Below are 19359 nucleotides of genomic sequence, written 5' to 3' on the forward strand. Positions count from 1 at the left end.
TCTCTTCCTTCCCCTCTTCTTGTTCTTCTTCTTCTCCCTCTCCCTCTCCCATGGCTTTCGTCCGTCATGCCCGTTTTGTTCCTCCCTTCTAATCCTTGCCGCCGGTCCATGACCATGCTCCCTGGCGTCATCCTCGCCCGCCGTCCCGATTGTTGCCGCCGTGGGTGATGCCGCCGTGCTTGGCTCGCTATCACCGCCATTCGTCCCCGGGGCTCGCCCCGAAAGCATGTCCAGAAATCCGTGGAAGAAACTGCGCGACCTCTGGCGGCCCGTCATCGGTAAGCATGCCCTCTCTTCCCCCCGCCGGAGCCCTCGCTGACTCAATTTGTCCGCCCGGATAGAACGTCTCCCCTCGAACCGGTCCAACGCTTCCCATCTGCCTCCGTCGCAGAATGGGTCGACCCAGGAAGGATGGCGTCCGTTCGCCCTGCGCCCCGTCTACCTCTCGATCGTGGCCGCCGTCATGCTCCTCATGTTCGTCACCATCGAGACCCTCCGTCGATACACCGACCAGTACGGAGGCCTCGTCTTGATGCAGGCGACCGACGACGTCTCCAGCGTCCAGTCCTTCGCCTATAACTACGTCCCCATCATCATCGCCTTGGTCCTGGTGATCATGTGGTCCTTTATCGATTTCGACGTCCTCCGCCTTGAGCCCTACTTCCAGCTCTCCCGGCCCGAAGGCGCCCCCGCCTCCGTGCTGTTCATCAACTACAATTTCGGCCAGACCGTCATCACGCCCCTTACCTCGGCCAAACGCGGCCATTGGGTCGTCCTGCTGGTCTCCTGTCTCAGTCTGCTCGTCCGCATGATCCTGCCGGCCCTACAGAGTACCCTGCTGGAGTTGCGCGAGGTCACCGTCATCACCGACCAGGACATGAAAACGTGGCCCACACTCGTCGATCTGAACACCCAGGCCCGCTGGATCTCGAGTCAGGAAGATATCGGCTTCGACGCCGCGACTGACGTGGGCGACGACGATACCGGCGGCGTGCGGAGGGGTCGATCGTCCCATTACGCCGTGGCCCCGGTGGAGATCCCCCGCGAGGATCGCCGCGAGACGACCGTCTGGACGGTCAACCAGACCGTGTACTGGGTGGAGTCCGTCTGCCACGACATCTTGACCAACGACAGCCTGACGGTCGCTATCAACCAAACGGATCCCGAATTCCCGCGGGTCCAATGGAACGTGACCGGCGTCCAACTGGAACACATGGATGCCGCCCCGCGCGATTGCACCTTGGACTTCAGCTACGACAGCATCTTTTTTCCATCCACTGACTTCCTGCAGATCCGCTACTGGGAGCCCGTCCAGGCAAACCGGTCCCTGGTCGCGGAGGACGAACGAAGAGCCTTCACGGCCCGCGGCTGCAATCCGTTCGACCTATACGGCGTGCTGATCTCCGTCAATGCCACCGAGGGCGATGCCGACGCCATCGCTCACCTGGGTGCGCAGTATACCTCCTCCGCGACCATGTTCGCCTGCTCCGTGGATTACCGTCAAGCCAAGGCCGCCGTGTCCATGCACGCCAACAGCTCCATCACCGGCATCGAGGTCTACAACGGGACCGTCCGCTCGTTGAACCGCACCGAGTTCAACTTGGATGAGTTCCAAGGACTCTTGGCCCAGCGCGCACCCTACACGAGCGACATGATCTTCATGCAGTACAACCGGACCATGGGCGACCGAACGATCACCGAACTCCCCGTCGTGAGCCAGGATATGGGGGATTTTGACCCCGTCCTCGTCCTCGACACGTCTACCGTGATGGGCCAGGATGAGTTCAAAGACAAAGTGCTGAGGGGGGCGCGACAGACGTTTCTGACGACGATGAGCCGTCTGTTTAACCCCGACGTGCCTCCCGTCGTGGTGCCGGCCCTGCGACTGACACGGCAGGTGGCCATCGCCGTGGTCGACTTTGCCGCGATGGGCTCCGAAATCATCCTGGCCCTGGGCGTCCTCATGACGCTGACCATGGTCTACTTCTACCGCACCCGCGACAATATCATGCAGGGCGATCCGGGTTCGATCGGCGCCATGTGCAGCATGGTGACCGACATCTTCAGCCCGACCAACATCCTCGGCGACCCCGCGTCCGACTTTCACCAATTCTCGACCCGACAGCTGCGCATGCACCTGCGCAATTACCGACTCTACTGGCACCACGGGCCCATGGGACGAAGGGTAGACCTTGTGACGACGGATGGTACGTCCTTCCCGTCCTCTACCCTCTCTTATTCCCTTCCTATACTAACGTCTAACAGGCTCCCCCGTCAGCTTTGGTGATCAAATCCGGACTCGCTTCGACCCTCGACCACATTTCCTTGTCATCCCCATCTTCATCGTCGAATTTCTCCTCCTCGCCGCCGTCATTACCGTCATGTCCCTCATTATCGCGTCGCTGGCCCACGAGGGCAGCCTCCAGCACCTAACTCAATCGGACTCCAGTTTCTTCCAGGTCGTACTGTCCTTCCTGCCGTCCGTGGTGGCGTCGGCGGTCGGTGCGCTCTGCAACTCCATTCACCGGAACATCAGTATCCTGGAGCCGTGGGTGCACTTGCAGCGCGGCAAGGCCTCGGCCAAGTCGTCCCTTTCGATGAACTACGCCGCGCAGAATCCGTGGGCCGTGCTTGTCAAAACCATCCGAGACCGCAATCTTCTGTTGGGTCTCGTTTCCCTGGCCTGCGCCGCCAACACGATCCTCACGGTAGTGGCAGGCGGGCTCTTCGAACAGCAACTGACCACGTCCTACCTACCCACCAACAACCTGCTCACCAACTACAGCCAGTCCGTCTTCCGTCAGACCGACTTTGCTGCCGACTTCACTGAGTACGATCTGATCCAGACCAGTATCACGAGCGGCGTGCCGATGCTGCCGTGGACGGTCGCCAATTACTCGTTCGTTCCTCTCAAGGTCAACAACCCCGACCCCGACGCCATGTATGGGGCGAGGACCCTGGGCGTCGGCGCGGAGCTGGAATGCCGACAGCTCTCCGTGGCCAACGACCTGGTGACCGACCCGGCGACGGGGTCCCGGGCCTGGCAGTATCAGCCGTTCCACAATGCCAGCCGCCAATGCGTGGCCGCCATGGACCCGCTCACCAAGAACACCAAGGATGTGGCACTCGCCATCCACTTCCTCTCCCCGGTGCCCGAAGACGATCGCGACCGGGACGAGTGCCAGTTGACGACGACGGTGATCGTCGGACGATGGAATTACACGGCGCACGCGCCCCCGACTGACTCGAATACGATCGCGCTGCAGTGTGAGCCGCGCATGCGCATGAAACAGTTCGATCTGACCTTCGATCAGAAGGGTCACATCCAAGACCATGATCCGGTCAACGACAGCGCCATCACGGATGGATCCATGTTCGACAACGCCACCGTCAGTCTGGGGCAGTTCAACAAGGTGTTTGCGGCCATCCCGCAGAGTTTTGTCGGTGAGGATCCGGACGCGCACGAGGGGTTTGTCTCGTCATACGATTGGGCCGGTTTTCTGGTGGCACGGTTGTACAAACAGCGGGAGTCGGCGTTGACGCCCCTGGTGGCCGACGATCTGATGTTCATGTCGCAGACGGTCTACCAGTGGGTCTACAGCACGTACTTCTCGCTCTGGCGCCGGAACTACCTCCAGCCGCTGGCCAATCCGCCCGTGGCGGACAATGCCACGCTGATCTATAACACCTGGGCGATGGTGCCGTCGGTGCCGTCCTTGGCGATCGCGCTGCTGATCATCGCGCTGGACACGCTGGTCGTGCTGGTGGTGTTTGGCACGCGCCGGGGCCGGTTCCAGGGGCCGCGCATTCCGCGCTCGATCGGGGCAGTGATCCCGTGGGTGGCCAACAGCCGCATGCGCGACGATTTGCGTGGCACCAACGGCTGGTCCAGTCGGCGGCGCCGGGAGTATCTCAACGGGTTGGACAAGCGATACGGCTTCCGGATGTTCCTGGGTGCGGACGGGCGCTGGCGTTACGCCGTGGACGAGGAACCCAGTCCCGAGAAGCCACCGGCCGAGCAGGAGCCCCCCGATGCTGGGAAAACGGGGCCCGTGGAACTGCGTGAGTTGGACGAGTTGGACGAGACGGGACGACGCCTTTCATGACCTGACGAGATATGACACATGTATTATAGAAAACGCATTTTGGGACAAGGGACTTTGGGCTTGTATTGTACATAGAACCATGGGAGATATTTGGGAATCGGGATTCGGTGTGAATGGACTTTTTTGGATTTTGTGAATTAACGGGACATCCAGGAGGATCCTCCATTCACTACTACACACACTATACGACATGACACACTACTTACACCCCCTGCACCCTCTGGACTTCTCCATCCCCGATCACCACCGGTCCTGTCCGCTCAGAAACGCGAACGTCGGCTCCGCTCCGATCGCTTCGAGCTTCCCAGGGCGAAGGGTTCCAGCGATCCGAGGGGCTTCTTGGGCTCGGGCGTCAGATCCTTGCCCTTGTTGGGAGGTCCGTGGAAGTCACCGCCGTTGCAAGCGTCGTCCAGGGCGTTGCACTTGTCCTCCCAGATTTGGCACGACGCACCGCCCGTCGGCAGGGTGGTTTCCCAGCAGACCGCGCACTGGTCCCAGCACTTGGACGAAGACTGTTTCAATCCGTTAGTCCAGCGTTCACCATGCACCGGTCAAAGAGTCAAAGAGAGAAGGATCTTACCTCCCAACAGCCATCCTCGTTGTCATAGGCGGGCACCTCGTAGCCGCACCAGTCGTCGCGCTCCAGAATACATCCCTCAGGCTTGAGGCCTTTGTCCTGCACCAACTTCGTGCTCTGCTCGCGACGAGCCTTGCTGCCGGCACCCTCCCACACCTTGGGGCCCACGCGCGGGTAGGGCAGCTTCATGGGTGACTCGTAGATGTTGAAGGTCAGCGCGGGGTTGCTCAGGTCGTAGGTGCCCTCGCCGATGTGGACACCCTCGGGCACGACGCCGTTGTCGCTGCCCTTGACAAACACCTGGGCACAGCCGGTGTAGAACTGGGGATCGGCGGGATCGTCCTGGGTGGCGTGCAGGGCCAACAGCTCGGGACGCACGAGGTAGTAACCGCCCTTGAGACCCTCGGGGATATGCGCGGACAGCAGGCCCTTGTTGTCGTTTAGCTTCTCGGTACACCACTTGCCGGCGGACTCGTCGTAGCCCATCTCCCAGATCTTGAACCAGCCGTCGCCGGCAGCGTTGTTATCGGCGCTGGCATCGTCGACGTGCTTCATGTACACGGCGCAGGGGCCCTTGTGGCTGGGGTCGATGGCCGAGCCGGGCTTCGAGCCGTCGGTCCACTCGCGGAATTCAAAGGTCAGCAGCGAGGTCGCCTCGGCGGGACAGATGCGTTTGACGCCCTTTTCACCGTGGACACCTAGACGGGTTAGATGAGAGTCATTCTAGAGCGTCTACAAGATGCTATTAAACAGGGGGCATACCGCAGGCAATGTCCTTGCTGCTGGCCGGCTCGATGGGATAGGTGCACTTCTCCGCGTCCGGGTTCATACGCACGCAGACACCGTCACCCTGGTTGACGCCGTCAACGTACAGGTTGGTGAAGGTGGTGTGGCTGGCCACGAGGGGCGCCAGGGCCAGCAGGTGAGAGAGTTGAAAATGCATGATACAATCAGCAAGGAACAAATTCGAAAAATCGACAAGAATTCAAAGTCAAGGTAATCAAAAAAGGAGTGGAACCTGCGCAGCAGATATAAAAGGAAAGACGGAATAGCAAATAAAGGAGGGACTGTCTGCCTGCAACACAGAAAGAATGCAATGAAACAACGAAGGAGGGTGTGACTCTAGGTATTCCAACCTCTGGCGATGCCACCGGGCCCTCCCCCTCTATATATACAGCTTACATCTCTCTCTAATCTGGATCTGGATCTGACCCTGCTTTCAGTCCAGCGCCTAGACGAGGCCGAAAAAGGGTCCGCCCAGGAGCATTCCGACCCATTTGGGGGCGTGATTTACGATCCGTCACCCTTGGCAAATCGAGCGTGGGCAAACGAGTCAAAGACAGGAAGCCAATCGCATGGGAAGACCCTTTCGTGCCACAGCAAATCTGCCCAGGGCGCAAACTACAAAAGCGATGCGCGTTTCAGGTGAGTGGGAATGCCGGGTCTGGGGTCACCTCTGAAGGAAGCAGGCTTGAAGCTGGTTGGAAGAGGGACCGAATTCTCCGTGGGACCGCATAAGCGCCCTCAATCCGGTGGCGCTCGTGGCGTTTGGCTCGTAGAATTAAAGGGCCGGACATCTCATCATGTCAGGGCTGGGCGAGTGTTGGTTTGTCCAGAGGCCAGAAGTTGGAGCGCCACAGAGGGTCGGAAAGAAAGGAAGGGAAATTTCTTTCAGTCAGTGGGAATCCACCGTGGATTTGGCGGTTTAATGAGATGAGGGAGATGAGGGAGAACCGGTGTGTTTGTGTGGCTGTCATTCCACCGTTCTTTGATGATTGACTCAGTTCAGCCTAGGGCCCGGATAAGACCGGTGGGCTTTGATCGCAGAGATAATAATCTTAATCAGGACCCTGTAGAACTAGTCGCAGTTCCCGGGCAAGTCAACGGAGTCAGAAACGACTTAAAGTTGATTAAACTCAAGTAACCTTTCCAACAGCACGACGAGTACCAACCTGCCAACCAACCCTCTCTCCGTCGTTTCTTTGGCCCCTCGACCTGTTGCCGGTAACACGACTCAGACTGAAAGTGAAGACTAAAGGAAGAGTGGCAAGGCTCCCCATGCATGAGACACATCGACTGCGGCGGCCCACTTGGCGCCGACAGAGTCTGGCCGGGCTCAGAATCAGATGCAGTGTGATCCGTCTGACCGGTGATCGAATTCGCTGTTTGCACCGTGGATGTTCTCAGCTTAATTTCATTCTCCCTGGAAATTGGACCTGGCGGAGGGTTACCGACCACCGTACTACTGAATCATACGGTGTAGTTATCCCGGTCGGCACGGTGTCTTGCTGCCTACAACGTTCGCTACCTGTCTGCCTGTCTGCCTGGCAGGATAAGATGAACCAAGACGGGAGATCAGCCCTTAATATAATCCATCAAAGAGCTGAGTTTGGTGGCGGTCAATAACCACCATTTCCTACCCGTCGGCTAGAATGGACTAAGTGCTCCGTACGACTACAACCAAGGCCACGGCCAAGACAGTAGGAACCCCTGTTCCTGCCTATCGGATGTGCCGCATTCGAGAGTGTCTTGCGGTGGGACTCATCTGAATGTGAGAATGGTTTGAGTTACTCAAGAGAGCGAGGAACTACGGAGTCGTCAGTAGGAACCGAGCAGAGAGAGAGACACTGCCCACCAGAGGTATGAGACAACACAACCCTGGGTGATTGGTCTGGCACGGAATGCACCATACCGTGGTAGCCTTAGATCGCTACTCAATCTGCCTCCCAGCAAGATCGCAAGTAGTATCCGCAAGTCCAATCTAATCCTCCAGGGATGTTACTATGATTCAGATGAAAGCATCGACTCGGAAGACCTCCTTCTCGGGATGTCCGCGTCCGGCAATTCCCGGGGATGATTGTTCTTCCGCGTCGCCGGAAGCAGCTGCCCGGTCTTGCCCTAACCCTAGCGTCCGGAAGGAGGCTGGTGCCAGGGCTAGTGCGACCCTCCAAGCGGCTGCCGGAAGAGGCAGGCGGTGCGGGTGGTCCGTCCACCCGGTCAGACCGACTGCGCAATCTGCACCCCGTCTCCCCCCGCAATTTCTCCATGTTTACTTCTACACCGTAAATCGCACCTCCGGCTCAACACTACATGTGGTCTTGCGTTCACCTACCATATTTTCTTTCTTGACAACTCAGTATCTGGGTAGGTAGCTACTATAAGCATTAACTATATATGTTTTTACTTTCGGCTAATGCTGGTGCTGGGTTGTCACTTTGTAGTTATAATGACCCGCTATATGTAAGAATATATTTTGCATGCAAATGCCCTCTTTACTGTCCACGACAACGGTTCAACCCCAACACATATAGACAAACCGGAAATAGGTTTCTACCGGAGCTCAAGAGAGAGTATGATTCAAGGCAATTGAGAAATAATTCTATATGACTAAGGAAAAGGCTTCGCTAAAGTTCTAGATCGGTAGCAATATGTACATCCTACTCGCTCATATTTACAGAATACGGTCTAGAACACAGAAAGTCTATAGAGGATCGTCATCTACGGATCTCGAATGATTCGAATGCATCGCCCGACGTCTAGTGTGACTGTGTGACCCGTCGAGCGTCGAACTCTCCGTGCTAGCACTGGATCTGCACAGCTGAAGAACATGGCTCTGACAGGCAGGATCTCATGTCAACAGTAAATCGGTTCGGTGGAGTCAAGAAAACCTTGAGCATGAACAGCGACGTATGAAACGACCTGCATACGGATCAGGCAATAGTCAATGCTCAATAGAGTTGAGGCTGACCCCTCTTTCTCCCGCGCTCTCGTCCACTCCCACTCTCCTAGACTGTCAGACAAGCATCAACTCCGGCCGCCAGACCATGCCCACCGACTGCGGCGCCGTCTCCACGAACCCGTTCCGCGTATATAACCTGCGTCCCGCCGCGTCGGCCGACAGACAGACGTACGGCTGCGGGGGTGCCCTGGCCGCGATCTCCTGCAGGAGATGCTTCAGCATGACATCCCCGAGCCCGCGCCGTTGGTGGTGCGGATGGACAGCCATATCGGCGACGACGAAGTACCAGCCGCCATCGCCAAGCACGCGGCCCATAGCGACGATCTCGGGGTCGGGTGGCTTCGGAGCGGTGGATGTGGATGCGGATGACGACGGGGCATCCGAGGTCGTAGTACTAGTAGTAGTAGTATCCGTCCGGACGACGTAGCAGGCCGTCCAGCTCCCTTGCAGAGCGGCGATCGCTTGCTCCGGCGTTCGTACGGACAGGCCGGCGGTTTGACGCAGGTGCAGGTAGGTGGACACGGAGGGGACACCCACGTGGAGGGCGTAACCGGCGGGAAGTGACATACTTCTGGAATGCTGGATGCTGGAAATCTGGAGATATCCTGTCTAAAAAGAGGGGAGGGGGTTACTGGCAGCTGTGAGGTGCGACGAGAGAGGGAAGAGATCCTCGACCAACGCCCGGTAGGAGTCAGAGAGGCAACTGGAACGGAGGGGACGATCCATTTTTATGGCGCGCACGGATGCTGTGATTGGGGGAGAGAGACGTCGGCGGCGCAGGTTAGGATTCCTAGCGTCGAGCAACCCCACGAATCAGTAATCACGTTATGGCGACGGACTGGGGATTCGATTAAACGCAACGCACATCCGGCCGGTCAGATTCGGCAGACATGCTTAGTTGAGAGGTGCGAGATGGAAGTGTATTACTCCGTAGGGAAGTGGCAGATGAGGCGTATCAGGGGAACCGAGAACTCTTTTCCGAGGGTTTGGACGGAGAACCAGGGGGGATGAGTCCGTACTCCGTTCGTCCATCGTGGAAGTAGTCCGTAGTTGCTATGGAGTAGTAGGAACTGCTGTGTACACGGAGGAGGACGAACTGCTGCCGGGCGAAAGGCAACCTCAGGCAATCTCAGTCAGGCAACTTGGGCTCAGGCACCCAGGCACTCCAGGCACATGCGACGTAGGACGCGGCACGTGATCACGGACCACCCGAACGAGTAAGTGGCGCCCCCGGGCAGCGACGACGCTAAACCCGATGCGGTAGTTGAGGACGGGCCGTGGACTCGGCCGCACGTGGACCGCGCAGCCCTCATTGCAGACTTTTCCTGGCCGATCCATTATTGTCGGTCGTCGCATTGTCTTACCTTCCACCACCTCTGACCACCGGTCGGAACAATAATTGCTGGGCTGACTGCATCGTGCGTCGCAGCTCTTCCTCTGCATGTCCCGATCCACGCCATCAGGGTCACTTCTCCGCACGGGGACGGAGTCAGGCGAGGACCAACCGACGTCTGTTCGCCGGCTAGCCTGACCGAGCCCGGCCGGTCTTTCCCCGGTCCTCTTTCCTTTACCACGGCTCTTTTAGAATTTTTTTCCCTTACGGAGTAGGGCCAAGACGGTGAGGGACCGGTAGATGGCCTCATCTAAGAATTAATAAGGGTGGCTTTCATCTCGGTTGGGGCGTTCCAGTGGTCCAATCGCCACTCGTTACCACCAACAGCCAGCCGAGCAATGCGCTGATTGGTGTCGACGGGGGCATCCCAAGAGGCCCAAGAAACTTACGTGAGAGACTAACCGGGATGAGACGATAGCCCCGTGTCGGTGCAGGAGCATGTGTTAGAGGCTTTATTGTGGTCGACATGCTAGTTTGGGGCCAAAGCTGGACAAGATCCGACAAGCGGCTTGGCTAGTACCGCCGTCTATGTCATGGAGGGTTTGGCGCCGAGAGGGATCCGATGGGGGCTTGAGGGGCCTCGGAGGGGCCCCCTCTTCTTGGGAGGCAGCCAGGAAAATGAACTCCGTCATTTCGGGGGGACGCCAAAAGGCTTCTCGTGGTGAGTGCACCACCAAGAAGTGAGGCCCAAGAGTAAGAGGAAGAGGCACTCTTGGCGCCATCCGATCCCGCCCCCCCGCGCCGACTCCACTCGGTCGGCTGACCTTCCCCCGCGGCCTGGCGTTTTCGCGTGTTGCGGCCTTGGCGCTAACCCGACGGCGCCGGAAGCGGCAAAGCAGCCGAGGCTGCATGCGAAGGAAGTCCCCCGATCGACGTCATGCCAAGTGCCTCTTGCCCTCTGCTGGACCCGGGGTTGCGGAGATTTCTGCCAATTACATCGGATGCCCTGGGGTTCACTGGGGTTTGCCGTTTTGGATTATGGATTTATGGATTTTAATTTTAATTTTTTTATCGATTTCATTTTATTTTTTTCAATTTTTTTTTTCTTTTTTATTCTTTTTTATTCCCCGAAGGCAAGTCGCCCGTTTCTCTCTGTCCGTCGACGGTCATCGCAAGTTATATAAGAGCCCCGTCGTCTCCATTCTCGATCGAGGATCTTACTTCTTTTCTCTCCGTACTCCGTTTGACACTTTCCCCTCTTCTCTCATCGTCTGCATATACCTCAACCGGCAATATGTGGACTATGACCTCTGGCTTCAAGGGGCGGTCGCTCCGGATGGCCATCACCCTCACCGCCGTCATGGGTTTCTCTCTCTTCGGTTACAACCAGGGTATGATGTCTGGTTTGATCGCCGGTACTGAATTCGTCAAGTCCTTCCCTACCCTAGCTATGCCTACCGACCCGACCGATGCGGAGGATCGACACATCAACGTCCTCCGTGGTGCCGTCACCGCCTGTTATGAGATCGGTTGTTTCTTCGGCGCCCTCTTCTCCATGTTCTTCGGTGACAAAATCGGCCGTACTCGTCTGATCATGATGGGTGCCTCGATTCTGATTGTCGGTGCCCTCATCTCGACCGTCTCCTTCGGAGACCACTGGGGTCTGGGTCAATTCGTCATCGGTCGTGTCGTGTCCGGTATTGGTAACGGTATGAACACCGCTACCATCCCCGTCTGGCAGTCTGAGTGCTCTAGCGCGCACAACCGTGGTTTCCTCGTCTGCTTCGAGGGTGCCGTTATCGCCGTCGGCACCTTCGTTGCCTACTGGGTCGTCTTCGGTCTCTCCTACGTTGATTTCGACGTGCAGTGGCGATTCCCCGTCGCCCTGCAGATTCTCTTCGCCATTTTCGTCTTAATCGGCGCCTTCATGTTCCCCGAATCCCCTCGTTGGATGGTGATGCGCGGCTTCGATAAGGAGGCCTGTGAGGTCATCGCCAAGCTGAAGGGCTCCTCGCCCGACGCCGAGGACGTCCTGCACGACTTCAACTTCATGAAGGCCGATGTCGAGTCCTCCAAGGCCAACGAGGCCGGATGGGGCGCCCTCTTCACCGGCGGCAAGACCCAAGAGTTCCAGCGCATGATCGTCGGTTGCTCCGGCCAGTTCTTCCAGCAGTTCACCGGTTGCAACGCTGCCATCTACTACTCCACCCTGCTGTTCGAGGACAACCTCGGTCTGGCGCACCGTCTGGCTTTGATCATGGGTGGTGTTTTCGCTACCGTCTACGCCCTGGCCACCATCCCCTCGTTCTTCATGATCGAGCGTGTCGGTCGTCGCAACCTCTACCTGATCGGTTACATGGGTCAGGGTCTCTCGTTCGTCATCACCTTCGCCTGTTTGATCAAGGAGACCGAGGAGAACTCCAAGGGTGCCATCGTCGGTATCTTCCTGTTCATCACCTTCTTCGCCTTCACCTTGCTGCCGCTCCCCTGGATCTACCCCCCCGAGATCAACCCTCTGCGTACCCGTACCGCTGCCTGCGCCGCCTCCACCTGCACCAACTGGATCTGTAACTTCGCCGTCGTCATGTTCACCCCCATCTTCGCCGCTACCAGTCCCTGGGGTGTCTACCTCTTCTTCGCCCTCATCAACTTCAGCGCCGTGCCCTTCAGTTGGTACTTCTTGGTCGAGACGGCCGGTCGTGAGCTCGAGGAGATCGATATCATCTACGCCCGTGCCCACGTCGAGGGCAAGCGCGCCCACCGCATTGCCAGCGACATGCCCAAGCTCACCTTCGAGGAGATTGCCCAGCAGTCCCGCGAGCTCGGCCTGGACCACAGCGACCACCACGGCCAAACCGAGAAGGCCGAGCTTGGTCTCAGCAGCGGCAGCGGTAGCGGCCAAGACCTGCAGGAGGTCGAGGAGAAGCGCTAAGCGTCTTACAGAAAACGATGAAAACGGGAGCAGATGTGAATTTCTTGGCCACTTGATCTGAAGACTCAAGTTCCAGAAATGGATGACACAACCTTTGCTGCCTTATGTTGAAAGGTTTTTTTTTTTTTAATTTTTTTTTGGTGACCACGGTGCGGCTAATAACCGCCATACATACCCCTTTGCTTTTTGGCCCACCGCCGCTTGTTTAGTAGATAGATATAACTACACATGTTGATTATAGAAATTGGCTATTCTACTGTTTTATATCTATGTTAATTCATTTCATTTCTTTCACGATAGATATCCCAAAGCCATCGATTTCAATCGTCATGACTAGCCACAAAACTTTTCCAATCCAACTAATCATGCCTTCGGAGTACAGTGCAGAGTTTTCATAGAACTTCCTTTTCTCTTATGTCAAAATCCACCAATCCCCACCCCGGGTCTAACCGCAGAATGCGCCGTAATTCTGACCGACCGGGCCCCTTGAAGGATGCAGCTCTAGTGGGAACCACGTTACGATATTGGCTGCCACCTGCAAGGGTTACTCAATTACTAAATGTTTAGTTATTGCTGGTCGATGGTTCGGACGTCCTCCGTCCTATCAAAAATCTCATTATTATTGAAGTGTCTCCGGTGCGAACCATGCCGGTGCCTGAGGCCTAATAAGCCAGGGATCTATTATTCTGTACGGAGTACTCCGGAGTAGTATTCGATTATCAATTGACTCTGATGTCTTACGGAGGACAACAATCCGACAAAGCCATTCAATACACGTCTCACCGCCGATCATTCATTTTGTGGCTTGAATGACGCTGGATCGGGCATCTGATAGGGCTACTTGTAAGCCACTGAATAATTAATTCCGAAAAGCGCCTAATTGTGAATGTATTGGCGGATGGCGTATGAACATGTGTTGGAATTTAGTTTTAGGAGAACGGCAGGTATTCTATGGATGTTCGCAGGCCTGAGGTGTAACCTGCCAAGTATCGTGCCGTTGCTTATTTTCTATGTCTGCATATGTAACACTAGGAAGATCTCTTCTACGTACCATCACACTATCCTTACTTGGTATTATTCTACTTGATTAGACTCAATCTTTGGCTGTAACAGATAACCTGCCTTGTATTGAGTACGCCTACATGCTGCGAGGAGGAGTCCCTACAGCTGCCGAGGTGTTGATCCCCTTCCTTTTTGAGTGGCCTCGAGGCTATACAAACTCAATATTAATCATATTGTCGTGGTCATCGCAAGAAGAGCATTTTTTCGTTCATGAAATTATTTCAAGGGGCTACCGATTTTACCTGTTCTACCCCTTGATATGTCGAGCTTGAAGATCAATAATTGATCGATTAAGGGCTACTTTAGGCTTATTCCTATCTATTTCTTCTACGGCAGACGAATCTATATAGTGAAGTCGAAAAAATTTAGGGACACTAGTTATTGCCCGAATTAGCGAGCCATTAAATCGATGTAACTAATACGACGCCCGATTTTGATCGTTGATTGTTTGAACTATCTATCTAAGGTGATCAAAATGGACTTTGCCCCTTTTCAAGTAAGGGAGATATGCTACGTGTCAGCGGATTGCCTGTCTGGTTTATTATGATAAGCTATAAGATGGCCTATGGAATAATTGGACCAAATTGGTTCTCCAAGCGTGATCCCTAGTGTCTCGGAGACCTATAACATTAGAATTCTGTGTTATCTAAAGTTTTATTGGTTTTAAACCATCCTCTTATTGCTAGATTGCCCGGAGCTGTGAACGGTTGTATTTTTCCTGGAGATGTACTCCGTAATGAGCACATTGTGCTATTTGAATACCTCTCCATGGGCTTAATACAGAGGAAGACATACTCTTTCTCAAAACCAACCCCTTATCCATCAAGAATAACCTTCCGTGCATCCCATGCTGGCACCTCTTTCCTGCAATCTAATTTCGAGCCCCTTGCACTTTGATAGTCATCCCATGCGTATTCTACCCCCTACTGTCAACATGAGTGAATGATAGAGGGACATCAGAGTAGTTTGGACGGGATTTAGAAGCTTTATCCTAGGAGAATGGTACTTTTATGTCCTAATTTCTAAATATCAATTCAATTAGCTCGCACTAAATTAAATAACAAATAGCACTATTCTGCATGCTCAACTGCCGAGAAACGAAAAGCTCGGTTTCCATCCAACTATTCTCCGCAAGTCAGGGACCGCACTTTCATCTTCGCCGTCGTCATCGGTGAAATTTGCCATGCATAATCGCCGCTCGAGCCCGTAATCCGGAGCTCAGCGCAAACATGTGAACTCCTGAGCTTTTGATCAATTGACGCCCTTGACCGCATTACCTGGTCATAATATGTGTCGGACCAAATCAAAGAATGCGGGGATTCCAAATAGAAGAGGTCTGGTCTCAACATTCCCGGTACCAATGACTACATCGTGAACTCATCGGATGAAGTTAATGGTGTGCAGGTATTTGGCAGGTCACCTCCGGAAGAAAGGCTGGCCTATTCCTGCACCGTGGCTATGAGAAAAGCGGTTCGGACATCTAGAAGTAGGAGTATAGTTGATAGATTGCTACCCTCAACTTTGGTTGTGCTAGGTCTGCCATCGTGGCGGAGAAACTTGGGTCTAAGCGAAGTAGTCTAGGCCAGGTAAAAGTATGAACATCCTATGTCATTTTGAGCTGTTTCCATGGACAAAAACCCTGGAGTTCAATCTGGGCTTCCGGAAAGAATGTCCGAGTGCTCAAAGGAAGGAGTTCCGGCCTATGCGTCATGAAGTCCATCATTTCAGCTCATAACCATGGCTATTTAGAAGTTATGACCGCATGGAACTCAAGGCCGCGATACGTCAGTGTTACTTCATCGCGTTAACTGCGAAGAATAAAAGATGTCTTCGCGCGCGAGTGATAATATCGTCACGTACTCACATCCTGACTCATTGTCCAGTTCTTTGGAGCTGATATATTTGTACAAACAGTAAGTAATACTACATTGAGAATCATCACGGTTGCTGAGAGAACCGAGCCGAAAAGAGATCAGATTCTCCGAGATGAGCCTATCCGGACCGGTTATCACTCTGATCTTATCTCTGGCGACCAGTGCCTCTGCTGGACCGGCAGCTTACGGAGTGTGTCAAGCAGGTTGCGCCGGAGTTGTCATGGCATGCTATTCTGCTGCAGGAGCCATTTGGGGTGCAATCATGGCAGCCACAGCACCGCCTTCTGTGATATGGTGCAATTCAGCTTTCGGTGTTTGTCAGGCAACATGTGCTGCTGTCACGCTGGTCCCAACTGCATAACCTGCGTCTTCGATTCGAAATCCACGAGAATGCACACAGTTGATTTGCGAGGTATATGTGCCGCATGAAACAATCCATCAGCGTTCGGGTCACACGGGCCATTTCGTCTCAGATAAGATTGCCCGTTGGTGTCCGAAAAGCGGTTGAGACGTCGGACTTAGATCTGACTGGGGCCTGTGTTTCGTCTTCAACGGTTCGAGAATGATTTCATGATCCACAATATTGTACGAGTCATGCTATCCCCGCAGCATGGTACCTCGGAGATTATCATTCTTCGGCATTTGTAGAATACTCGGCTCCTGGGTTGATCGTGGATCTTAGATCATCGATTAACCTGGATTTTGCGGGACAATTAATTCGTTGAAGCTACCTAAATGTAACCTTATGAGCAGTTTTTGTTTCAAGTTCAAAAGGCGAATTGCGAGGGAGACTGTATGTCGTAAAGCGATTGTCCACCCCGTTTGTCTACCTCTTTGTTAACCGCGAATGATTGTTGGAATAAGGCTTCTTGAAGGCCCATGACTTAGTAACGGTTAGTGTTGTTCACAGCAATATGTCTGAGGAGTGCTCACTGCCCTCGAAAAAGAAGACTTCTCTTCCTACCGAGTACACCGTTCATGTTTCTTCATTTCAATTCTCCTTCCCTCCAATTTGCTTTGGCATTGTGGGGAAAGTGTACTCTGACCGGGATAGATGGTATTCTAGTAGCCCACCTCACCCACAAGGCCTAGATCATTCGATCGTATAAAGTCCCTAGAATCCAGCGAAGATACTTGTGCATACTGAGCCAATTACCGTATAGAAGGCTGGAACATCGCGTGGTGGAGTGTCTCCCCGGGCAAGATTCCTACAACTGGACTTTGACATTCGCCGAGAAAAAGTCCTAGCTCATTACTAACAGGAGATGCGATCCATTTGATTTCAAACCGCACGGTACTTGGCCATAACCAGTGAAAATCGAGAGATCCACCCTCTCCATGTCCGAAAACATTGAAGCCGTAGCCCCTTCATCTCAATCAGACAAACAACATCACGCCAGACTGCGACGGCCCAAATCAAATGGGCCTTAATTGCGGCCCCTGTTATGATATCACAAAAGTCCAGAAGCGTCCAAAATGCCTCATGGCAAACGGACCAATCCTAGGTCCGTTTGGTGCAAACTCGAGCAGGCAGATTCAAAACTAAAGGCCAGATTAAAAGTACTGACTCACCCATAAGTTGCTTCCACTTCCTTCCTAGACGCTAGACCACGCTGTCCTCACTCCCTCCTACTCCGTACTAAAAAAAACACACCAAGGAACGAACCCCCAAGCCTCGAGGAGCGACCAACCGGGAGGATTTCGGGGAAACCGATCGACAGGGACCATTGCCCCATGCGGTTTAGGGCGACGCAATTTTGGGCAAACCATTAATCAATCTCGCGATACTATCCAGACTAACATGCATCCGGCGCTGCTTCCAGTATGGTCAGACCAGCCCTACCTTGTCTACTTGAAACCTGAAACTGCTATTTTGAACCAGGCACAGGCACAGGCCAGGATCGACCGATCACATTTTCGCTTCCCCCAAAACCCAACGGGCAGCGGTCTCACGTTGAGACAGTGACGGAATCCGTGTCGCGAGATGGATTCTGACTTTTCCCTGTCCGCCTGGGGGGATTGAGTGATTGAGTTCAATTGTAGGGCGTCTGGTCCGCGGATGCTGTGATGACCGTGCTGAACCACTCTCGAGTGTCGAGTGTCGACGTTGACATGTATCCGGAGGGCGCCGACCGAGTGGATGTGAGCTGTCTCACGCCAAAGGAATGGCGCACTATCGAGAAAGACTAGGAGAACCCCTGCAGGGGCACCTTGTACACAGACACACAGCAAGAGAGCCATGTTCCAAGTATACAAGCTCTCGCGAACTGCCGACATCACCACCGCAGAACGACCTCGGCGTCGGGCAAGTAGTGAAACATCTCCACTGTTTCACCCAGCATCCCGATCCTCGACGGCCCTCAGATTAGTCTATCACTAAGAAAAAACCTTATCCGGATCTGATTTTGGGCCGCCGACTAGAAGTATAAAATCCCCGGGTCTGCACGGCTCAGTTTCTCCTAACCAGCCTCGCTCATTCCATTCATCCATTCCATACAATCCGTCCATAGAGCTGTGCTCTAGCCTTTCTTTTTTATTTTTTGCTCTGTTCCCTCACTTTCGTTTTTGATACAATCTTCCTGCCTCTCCCAAGATGAAGACCGCTGTCATTCTCAGTATCGTCACCGCCGCTCTGGCAGCGCCCACCAAGACCGTTGAATCGCGTCAACTGCCCGGCCTGGGAGGTTCCGGCTCGTCCAGCGGGGGCGGCCTGAGCTCTCTCGCCTCGCTAATCCCTCACCCCTCCGGCGGCGGAGGTCTCAGCAACCTCCTCGGTGGTGGCAGCAGCGGCAGTAGCAGCGGCGGCCTGCCCGACCTCAGCAGCCTTCTCGGCGGTGGTAGCAGCGGCAGCAGCAGCGGTGGCCTTCCGGACTTTAGCAGCCTCCTCGGCAGCGGTTCAAGCTCCTCGTCGGACTCGTCTGACTCTTCCTCGAGCACCGACTCCAGCACCGATGCAAGCAGCACCGACTCTAGCTCTAGCTCGAGCGGCGGACTCGGCGGGCTCCCGGACATCGGCAGCCTTCTGGGCGGCGGAAGTGGAGGTTCGTCGCTGTTCTCTCGGTCCGACGAGGCCACCAAAAGAGCGATAGTCGAGACGACTAAACGCGCAGGACTAGGCTCGATCACGGAGAACGACGTCACCAACAACAAGGGCTGCAAGGAGCTCACCTTCATCTTTGCCCGCGGAACCACCGAGATGGGCAACATGGGCTCCGTCGTCGGACCCCCCGTTGCACAGAACCTGAACTCCTTGACAGGTAACAAGGTCGCCGTGCAGGGTGTCGATTATCCCGCTTCTGCTGAGGTTGGTCTTCCCCTTCTTGCTCATCCCACAGGGTTGCGGCACTTGGATCAATGCTAACGTGAGACAAATAGGGCAACGCGATGCTCGGCGCGGCTGGCGGCCCCAAGATGGCCTCCCTAGTGCAACAGGCTCTGAAGCAGTGCCCCAACACGAAGGTCGTGCTGGGCGGATACTCCCAGGGAGCGATGGTGGTCCACAACGCGGCCAGCAAGCTCAGTGCCGGACAGATCTCTGGTGCCGTGCTCTTCGGCGACCCGTTCAAGGCTCAGGCTGTCGGCAAGCTGGACAAGTCCAAGACCAAGGAGTTCTGTGCTTCGGGCGACCCTGTCTGCGAGAACGGATTCAACGTCATGGCGCACTTGACCTATGGCGGCAAGGCCAAGGAGGCAGCACAGTTCCTGGTGCAGGCTGCTGGTCTTTCTTAAGTTCTTT

The 19359-nt window shown here is 55.0% G+C and overlaps 5 protein-coding genes across 5 annotated transcripts; 3 read left to right on the forward strand and 2 right to left on the reverse strand.

The window, feature by feature from the left end:
* Positions 1 to 226: 226 nt before the first annotated feature.
* Positions 227 to 4106, forward strand: LDX57_010999 (DUF3433 domain-containing protein; the record flags this gene model as incomplete). The annotated part of the gene is made up of 3 exons (XM_046092745.1): positions 227 to 278; positions 342 to 2207; positions 2266 to 4106. The coding sequence occupies 3 exons, from the start codon at positions 227 to 229 to the stop codon at positions 4104 to 4106; spliced, it is 3759 nt and encodes a 1252-aa protein (XP_045948723.1).
* A 559-nt stretch (positions 4107 to 4665) lies between these two features.
* LDX57_011000 (uncharacterized protein) lies at positions 4666 to 5238 on the reverse strand (the record flags this gene model as incomplete). Its single annotated transcript, XM_046092746.1, has 1 exon — positions 4666 to 5238. One exon carries the CDS (start codon positions 5236 to 5238, stop codon positions 4666 to 4668), a length of 573 nt encoding a protein of 190 aa, XP_045948724.1.
* A 2797-nt stretch (positions 5239 to 8035) lies between these two features.
* Positions 8036 to 9120, reverse strand: LDX57_011001 (GNAT family N-acetyltransferase). The gene has a single exon (XM_046092747.1). The coding sequence runs from the start codon at positions 8987 to 8989 to the stop codon at positions 8477 to 8479; it is 513 nt and encodes a 170-aa protein (XP_045948725.1). The 5' UTR covers positions 8990 to 9120; the 3' UTR covers positions 8036 to 8476.
* Positions 9121 to 10902: 1782 nt separating this feature from the next.
* mfsA (glucose-inactivated glycerol proton symporter STL1) lies at positions 10903 to 13063 on the forward strand. Its single transcript, XM_046092748.1, has one exon. It carries the CDS (start codon positions 11050 to 11052, stop codon positions 12685 to 12687), a length of 1638 nt encoding a protein of 545 aa, XP_045948726.1. The 5' UTR covers positions 10903 to 11049; the 3' UTR covers positions 12688 to 13063.
* A 4952-nt stretch (positions 13064 to 18015) lies between these two features.
* Positions 18016 to 19352, forward strand: LDX57_011003 (carbohydrate esterase family 5 protein; the record flags this gene model as incomplete). The annotated part of the gene is made up of 2 exons (XM_046092749.1): positions 18016 to 18927; positions 18999 to 19352. The coding sequence occupies exons 1-2, from the start codon at positions 18217 to 18219 to the stop codon at positions 19350 to 19352; spliced, it is 1065 nt and encodes a 354-aa protein (XP_045948727.1). The 5' UTR covers positions 18016 to 18216.
* Positions 19353 to 19359: the final 7 nt, after the last annotated feature.

The sequence above is a fragment of the Aspergillus melleus genome (assembly GCF_016097325.1).
Source record: "Aspergillus melleus strain CBS 546.65 chromosome Unknown contig7, whole genome shotgun sequence".
NCBI lineage: Eukaryota > Fungi > Ascomycota > Eurotiomycetes > Eurotiales > Aspergillaceae > Aspergillus > Aspergillus melleus.